Below are 8,542 nucleotides of genomic sequence, written 5' to 3'. Positions count from 1 at the left end.
TTTTCAAAATATTAATGCTAATTAATTAATTATGTGGCTTTTTACTTTTCTCAATTTTTGTTTGTATGATTTTCATGGACTCTTGCATTTTTTTCCATTTATGTTTATTTATTTGCTGCCGATTTTGAATAAAATGTGAAAAGGAGAACTGTTATGTTGCGTTTCTATGTACGTCATCACTCCCCGCCTACTTGACGTCATCAACATTCGCCAAGAAAGCATGGCGACACTGCTGTCAAGATGATCTGGATACTAACAGATTTACAGTGTTTTTTGAACATGTAAAGTGACTTTTTAGATTCACAGTACACTAAACTGGCCTCGTCTTCATCTTCTAGTCGTGTATTTGCGTTTTGATTCTCGTCAGCTGACTCTTGGCTGCTGACAAGCGAGTTAAACACCAAAATGCACTCCGTGAAGGTCGGCTATTTGGCTTCGGCTGTGTCGCGAGCTCTCTGCTCAAGTGGAATTTACTGTCGTGAGTTCATTAAAGTGTCTGCCTGCTGTCGTGTTCATCGGTGTGTTAGTCAGACTCGTTATTGTCGAACAGCAGCCACGCCAGAGGAGACAGTTATTCGTATTCCGCGCTCCATGCAGATGCGCGTTGAAAATGTAAAACAGACTCGAGGCCAAAACAAAATCAACACCATCAAAGCTGGCAAGCTCCTGATCCAGAGCAAGAACCCTGATCTGAACCAGTCTGTGGGATTCACCCTTGGGAAGTTCGAGCAGCTCAGTCTTTGCTCTAAAGGATGGAAGCATAACAAATCCTTCGGTGACTATTTCACCATCAACAACATCAAGACTGTTGCGCCCTTTGTTGCTGAAAATGAGGATGTCGAAAAGAAAGCATCGGTGACTTTTAACAACCTCCACATCTGCAAGGAGCTGGTGGAAGCTTTGGACAGTGTCAACATCACCCATCCTACCACTGTACAGCTGCAGACCATCCCAAAGGTGATGAAGGGTCACAACGTCCTCTGTGCTGCGGAGACGGGCAGCGGAAAAACACTGAGTTACCTCCTGCCTGTTCTTCACAGACTGCAGGCCGATAAGGAGTCGGAGATGCACGCTGCTGAGGGCGCACAAAAGACTCGTGCCGTGGTTCTCGTGCCTTCCAGAGAGCTAGCTGAGCAAGTGGCGGCTGTGTCCAGGACTTTGTGCGATCCCTTAGGCTTGGTGACGAGTACTGTGGGTGGGGGGCGGGGTGTGGGACACATCAAGACGGTCTTTAAGAGGAGTCATCCAGATATTTTAGTGGCCACGCCGGGTGCTCTGGTCAAGGCCCTGCGGAGACGCTGCGCGGACTTGAGCGAGCTGAGCTTCTTCGTGGTAGACGAGGCTGACACCATGTTCGACCCCAGCTTCTCGGACATGCTGGAGAACATCCTGCTCCACACACGCATCGCCAGGGACCCCAAGGAGACGCGAGGCCCGGGCCACAAAGCCCAGCTGCTGGTGGTGGGGGCCACCTTCCCTGGGGGCGTCGGGGAAGTGCTCAGCCAGGTGACCGACCTCGGCAGCATGGTGGTCATCAAGAGCAAGATGCTGCACTTCCTCATGCCACACGTCAAGCAGACGTTCCTGAAGGTAAAGGGCGAGGACAAGGTCCTGGAGCTCCACCAAGCCCTGAAGTTGCTCCATCGGGAGAAAGGAGGGGGCGCTGCTCTGGTGTTCTGCAACAAGTCTGCCACCGTCAACTGGCTGGGGTACTCGCTGGATGAGATGGGGGTGCGGCACGCGCGTCTGCAAGGGGAGATGCCCGCTGCCGTGCGCGCGGGAATCTTCCGCTCGTTTCAGAAGCCCGGACTGGTAGATGTGTTGATATGCACAGACATCGCTTCACGTGGCCTGGACACATCCGGAGTGCGCTTGGTGGTCAACTACGACTCCCCTGAATCCCACACGGACTACATCCACAGGGCAGGGAGGGTGGGCAGGGCGGGAGGGGTGGTGGACGGGGAGGTGCTCAGCTTTGTCACTCATCCGTGGGACGTGGAGCTAGTGCAGAAGATTGAGACGGCTGCACGGAGGAGAACTAGTTTGCCGGGGATGGAGTCTGAAATACGTGAGCCGAAACCCAAAGAAGTAGAGGCAGCGGAGTAGTTCCTCTGTGTTTGCAGGGTGTGTATGTGTTGCGTTGGGATGACAAACTCTAAATGTACAAAACGTTGTGAGCCAGATTTGAATTTGAATTACAGAGGGCTGTTTTTCTTTGGCCACTTTGACTTGAAAATATGTGCTTAATGTCACAAAATGTTTTATAGCCTATCTTCCCTGATGAAAATGTTTGTGCAGATTAATCTCCTCAGCAGTTGCTTATTTAGACTGAATATACTTTCTACATAATGTTAAATGAACTGATGCAGTATTGTTGTTAAAAAATGCTTTGACTTCAAAGTAAAATCCATTCACATATTTTCCTCTTCTTTATTTATTTAATTGAGCAATTTAGAGAGGAGTGTGATCTTTGGACCATTTTCTTTGTAGCAAGAACATGACTTTATTTAGTCTAACTATCAAAGGTGCAAAAATGTTTTTGTGCAACAATGACATCAGCGTCTCCTCCCAAATACTGAAAAACGTAATTGACCTGGTTAGTGAGCGTAAAGTAATTATCAGTGAAACTGTGTAACAAAGTAATGTGATGACTGTGGAAAGCTTGTCATTGATGTATACTTTTTGTAATACAACCTGTTTGCTTCTTAACTACATTTAACCATGTATAACACACAGAATGGTATTGAAATAATTTATCCAACATTGCAACAAAGCATGCACAAATACATTATATTTGGTCTGATCCGTCTCCTAAAACCTTTAAGACTTGTAAAAATGTGTCAATAAAAATATTGATATTGTCATGTCGAAAAATCCTGAATTTTCTGGAGATCCACTCTCACCACAATTCCTAGTAGTAGTTTTTTCTGTAATTTGTACTGCATGTCTTTAGCCACTAGGTGGTGGCATTTGTCTGATTTTGACTTATGTAAATTGGCTGCACTGTTCATATGTCAAAACATGTATACTGATTTTGTGCTCAATACAAATGCTTACTGACATACTGGAAGTAATATGTATAGTATAGTGTAGTAGTAATGTTTTGTGGGTCCAGTACCTTTTCATGTTATCAGTACAGAAACACTTCATGGAGTTACAGCACTAATCATTAATTGTGAAGTTGAACACCTGACCTCTCTTCTGTTGAAGTGGTAGGTCTGGTTTACTTGAAAAGGGATTCATGCCTGCGTGTGCTTGTTGAAAGGAAACCGCAAAAGTGTCAACATGAAAATCTTTGGGATCTTGTATCGAAGGTAACAACTTCTCCTTTGACCATGACTTTATGGTTTTGGTAGGTGTTGTTTTTGGCAACTTTTGTAGTTTTTAACATGAATTATTGCCACATGACAAAGACTTCCAAGTTGACATTTCTGCCTGGAAACGGCTCTTAATTTGAAAAGGCTGTTAGTCACTCGGTCATGTGACATACCTGATGATGGAGTGTTTCTGGAAGTATAGATTATAGAAGCAGACAGAAGGACAGACGTGTTAATGGCTCTGACAGTAACAAGGGGCTTCCATCAGAATGTCTGGAATCCAGCTAAGATTGTCCTGCTCCGGCTCGGGTCAGCATCTCAAGCTTTGCTCCACCTTAGGTTCACATTTCAGCCAACTGTACCCTGACAACAAGGACCCAGTATCCATTTATAGCATGTGGAGCAAATGCCTCCTATGCCTCAGTTTATATTTTTGTCCTGCTTCACCTCAACCGACCCCTGCAAAGATAATAATCTCTATCAAATGTCGTTCTTCCAGGGAGTTGCTGGGCCCAGCATTAAGTATTTCATGGCTGAAATAATTTTAGCGCTTGAACTTAAAGGGCCACTCCACCCATTTCACTCATGATCGGTTTAGTCAAAACAAGGAATACTTTGCAGCATGTGAAAACAGTTGTTACTAATCTGTGGCTCGGGAGGTGCTTTTCTTCTTGTTTGTTGACTTGGCTATTTAACCTTCACTGTGCATAAAGATGTATGTGTAGACTTTGACACTAGGAGGCTATTTCATTCAGGACTAAGACTTTGAGAATTTGTAACTAATCAAACTAGTTACACTAGCCTATATATATATATATATATATATATATATATTCCAAGCAGGGTACTTTTGTGTTAGCTCAATACTAAAGTGCTGGAGTATCCCTTTAGATACTCTTGGTTAATGGGATCCCGGTTGGTTGGACAAAGCCAGGGAGAAGCATACAGTTGGCTGGTTTGAGGTCACTGGTTCTCACTACCCAGCCTACAGTAAAACAAACACTGGGTCGGCCCATGTTTGAGCAGGTGGTGATGTTTGGATGCCTTTCACAAGGAATTCTCCTTTCTTTCTTCCTTTATGGCTTGAGACCAATACTTAAGGGAATTTACTTATAACCCAGACACAACATGATAATCTGGAGCAACCGATAATAATAAAAAATGATCCTGTACCACACGATATTTATATATTTTTAAAAATATAAATAAATATCACTTAATTCCCCCTATTTGTAGTCTCCGTGGACAACAGGGGTGTGTATAGATGGACTACAAAGCGTACGGTCCATTAATAATGACGCATTTCCTCTTTGCCCCACCGTAGGATTATGTCCCCCCCCTCCCTCCCCATTTACACACACATAGTGCCGCTGCTCACACACTGTCCAGCCACTTGAAAATTTCCCTCAACGCAGAGGAAATTCTGCTGCTGAGAAGCGGGACTGTCGGCTAATGTGCGTCTTCTCAGTGCTGCCTTGCTTGGAATGCCACAGTAGCGGACCCGAAGGTAGGTTTACAACCCTGTAATCGGCTTATTCTGTTGCCCATCTCGCCCGCAGCAGACGGAGCGATCCGTCTGACCTTCTCTCCGACCAAAGCTTTATAATGAAACCCCACACGCTGTGTGTGTGTGTGTGTGTGTGTGTGTGTGTGTGTGTGTGTGTGTGTGTGTGCGAGAGCCCAGCCTGAGTCCCCAGCGCGCTGGATGGGAGCCTCTGTGAGCGCTTTACATTTCGGTTCCTCCGGACTTTTGGATGGATCGCTGCTGAAAAGCCTAAATTGTGTTTCAGAGGCTGCGATGCTCGTTAGAATCAACACAAACTTGTGGAGCCTTCACTGGTAGACTTCTACAGTGGCATCGGGGGTTGGGTTTTTTGGCGACTTTACAGACCACGGGGGCCGGGGCGCTGCAGGGGGTCACCCGGTGAGGAATTGTATTTATTTCTTTGGCAACCCCGTTGTGTTTTTTTTTTTTTTTTGAAGCCGCAGGATTCAGCGCGTGGACAACGGAAGGCTTGGCTGTGTGGTGGGTGTGCAGAGTCAGAGAGGCACGAGGAGTTCACGGAGGGGCTGGTTAACATTGCACTGTCCAGGGGAAAGCCAGCCTCCGCCATGTTTACGTTACCATGCCATTCAAGCCGCCACTAATGCCACAGTTTACAACTTTTGTTTGAATGATACATGTCGTCAGGAATGCCATGTCTGACACGCGCACATTAAAGGGCGGCCACCTGTGTAACGCGCGTGGCTGACCGTGTGAAAGAGCACAGCTCGTGAAAGGAAAACCCACACGCGCTATAGCTTCACCACACCGTTAAATATATACCGTGCAGGGGCGGTGTTACCAGCCGTGCGCGTTGATTCCAGCATGTTTTCGATGCATGTGGTTGCCACGGTCATGGTGACAATGAGAGCAGAGCGGCATGGGAGGGGGATGTAGCATAATGTATGGCTCCTCTGCAGCAGCAGCTATCCTTCCAGGTTGTGTTGCATGGCTTGTGGTGGATGGCTGCCACACCCCTTAATAGAAAGACAAGGCTCTGATTAGCCTGCCATTCACATGCTGTATCTGTTGTTACATTACTGCAGGGAATCTCATGATATTTAAAAAATGTGTCCCCCTATTCGCCAGGAAATTGAGTAGAATGATCACTTCTTTGTGCTCAAGGATCAATAAACTCCATTCTCCAAAAAGGCATTGAATTTCAGCAAGGCAACCGGCGCCCTGTGTGGGACTGAGAGCCGAGTATAGGTGACGGGTCATATGAGATGGGGCCACTGGTGATGAAGCCAGAGATGTTGCTGTGATGTTTGATGCGCAAGTCAGTTTCTTTGGCAGTTTAATGGGCAAAAGTAAATCGTCGCCTGAAACCTCCCATCGGGTGTGCACACACAAACACACTCCCCCTTTGGCTGCACAGACCTCGGCTTGTCAGGATAAGACACATGACCTTATAGGCTGCAGGCGGCTCCAATGTGTGTGTAATGCCTCAGGAACGAGAGCCGTCCTCTGACTGGTTTGTTACACATCCTCTAGGCATGTCTAACACCCGTCTGTGTGTTGGGGTCCGTTTGAGTGTCGGGACAGAATTTCTTGTGGGAATGGTTGGCAGCTATTAAATAGATTTTCTCCAAAAAATCTATAGTGTATAATAAAGGTGTGAAGAGAATTGCGGCGCCACGAGAATGTCATCCAATCCCCTCAAGTTGCCCTATGTTAAAATGTGTCCTTTCAAAATGGCAGCTCTCGTCTAATGAGCCAGGCCCCTGTTTCTTCTCCGCTGGTCAGTTGTTGCTTCCGTTTCATCTCGGTGAAAATGTCATTTTCTCAAGCCTCATGGTTAACCGTCACCATCGGCTGCTGCTGCTTAGTATGCGGCTCTGCCACCAGCGACGGCACCAATCATTTATTAGACGGACCAAACTCTATCTGGCTTTCCTGACATAAAAGCAGCAACCGAAAGCTCTTTCATTATGTCAGCGACTGCACTGACCTTTTTGTAGAACGTGTTTATGGTGGCCATTATGCTAATGGTAGTTTGAAACCAATCTTCTTGAAGCAGAGTGATCAACAATTACAGTCTTTACTGAGTAGCTGTTCAGTTATTTAGTGCTGGAATTAGTTGCAGGGAAGTAGAGGCCGTGTGAATCTTCAGCAATGTATACCTGAGTCTGCTCAAAGCAACTATTCTTTGCATCAGTGGAAGAACTTAAAACCAATCTGTAAATTACTGTTCCAGGGTAACCTACAGCGTAACCCCTTGCCCTGTTGCCATTGAAACATCTAACATGAAGATACTAACGCAAAACAATTGACTGATTCCCAAAGTCCTGCAGCTTGGTCTACAGCTGTGGGCGACTTTTGATGGCCATGTGCTGCTGGCCTGTAAAGACCTTCAAGCCCGATCATCTCCTCCGGCATGGGAAGGGTTACTCGTCAGCAGCACATGGCAAATTTATTGATCCGTCCCTTTGTTCTGCATGAAAACAGGCCTTCGCTGTCAACGGTGACCACAGAGAGGAAGTAATAAGCAACCCATAATGACAATTTAATGTCGAGAGGGGGCCAACCGGTTGCTGCTCATGCTCAGCCAGGTAGCTCTGCTGCGTACAGGAGGTACAGTCAGCAGGCATGTGACATGTTATCTGTAAGAGACGGTGAGGGCTGGTGGAAGAGAAAGAAAACACTAATCTTGTGATCTGTGTGCCTATTTTATGCAAAAACTTGTGATGACGAGGCTTTTTTTCATGCAGGTGGAAGGAAGTGTAGGGGACAGAATTTAAGCTGTACAGAGAAAAGTCTGGTTAAATTACATCTCTTTGACTTCTCTTGTTCAGAAATCAACATTAGATGCTGTTAATACATCAGTAAACGGGTGAAGAATCAGTGCCTGCTCTGCTCGTTTCTCAGTGCAGCTCTCAGCTGGTCACCTGGAACTCATTCCTTGTTATTTTTATGGCTCTCGGAGCCTGAAACAAATGTTTGGAAGGGGTTGCCAGGTTTGTAACTAGGCATCAGCTGCCAAATTGGCAACCGAAGAGCACACGTAATTGCCATAGTTTAGTTCCTTTGACTGATAATGGTTGTATGTAATTAAACAAAGGCAACCCTTAGAACATTTAGGCTGCATGTTTGTCAGATATTGTAAATTTATTGGCGGGGTACATTTTTAAAAAGGCTAAATGATGACATCATGCAAGCGTGACCCCAACTGTAGTATGCCAGAATGGAGCTGCTCTTGATTTTGAGTTGAAGACGGACATTATAGTTTTCTTTAATCATGAGAATGTAGTGAATAGGTTTCGCCAGTCTGGCATGCTTTGCAGCTTTCATATTTCGAAGCATGTCTATTAGCTTTGGATTTCTGGCACCTAATAAGCGGCTCTACCTCCTTTCTCCTCCTTTTGTGACTCTAACCATGTCCATCTATGATGTGCCCTCTGGAATGAGCACACTTGCCTTCTCAATGATGAAGTATAAGTTATGCAGGCTTGAAATCTTGTTGAAATTGTATTCCCATCATGTGGAATGAGTTTCAATGCCCTACCTTCCTCACCCTTGGTAATGGTGGGAAAAATGTGATGACAATTATTATGAATCAGGAAACCATTGCTCTTCATCCCTTGATGCACACATGCGTGTTATCCTTAAGACTTTCATGAACTCAAACCCCGTTTTTTGATACTCTTTGCTTATGGCTGTCATTTCTTTAGGCCTGCAGTAG

General features: G+C 45.7%; 2 protein-coding genes across 5 annotated transcripts in view; both read left to right on the top strand.

Annotated features, from left to right (window-relative positions):
* Nucleotides 1-210: 210 nt before the first annotated feature.
* On the top strand, nt 211-2,874 carry ddx28 (DEAD (Asp-Glu-Ala-Asp) box polypeptide 28). The gene has a single exon (XM_031846637.1). It carries the CDS (start codon nt 406-408, stop codon nt 2,104-2,106), a length of 1,701 nt encoding a protein of 566 aa, XP_031702497.1. The 5' UTR covers nt 211-405; the 3' UTR covers nt 2,107-2,874.
* Nucleotides 2,875-4,679: 1,805 nt separating this feature from the next.
* LOC116383221 (talin-2) overlaps nt 4,680-8,542 on the top strand; it is an 81,820-nt gene continuing 77,957 nt past the window's right edge. For 3 of the 4 annotated variants that reach the window (XM_031846889.1, XM_031846886.1, XM_031846890.1), the window contains exon 1: nt 4,680-4,824. The gene's annotated coding sequence lies outside the window, so the exon portion shown is untranslated. The other variant, XM_031846887.1, reaches the window with a different exon arrangement.

This window comes from Anarrhichthys ocellatus, unplaced genomic scaffold, assembly GCF_004355925.1.
Source record: "Anarrhichthys ocellatus isolate YVR2014 unplaced genomic scaffold, GSC_Weel_1.0 scaffold6, whole genome shotgun sequence".
Classification (NCBI taxonomy): Eukaryota; Metazoa; Chordata; class Actinopteri; order Perciformes; family Anarhichadidae; genus Anarrhichthys; species Anarrhichthys ocellatus.
Note: the sequence above shows the minus strand (reverse complement) of the source record. Positions and strands in the feature narration are given on the sequence as shown.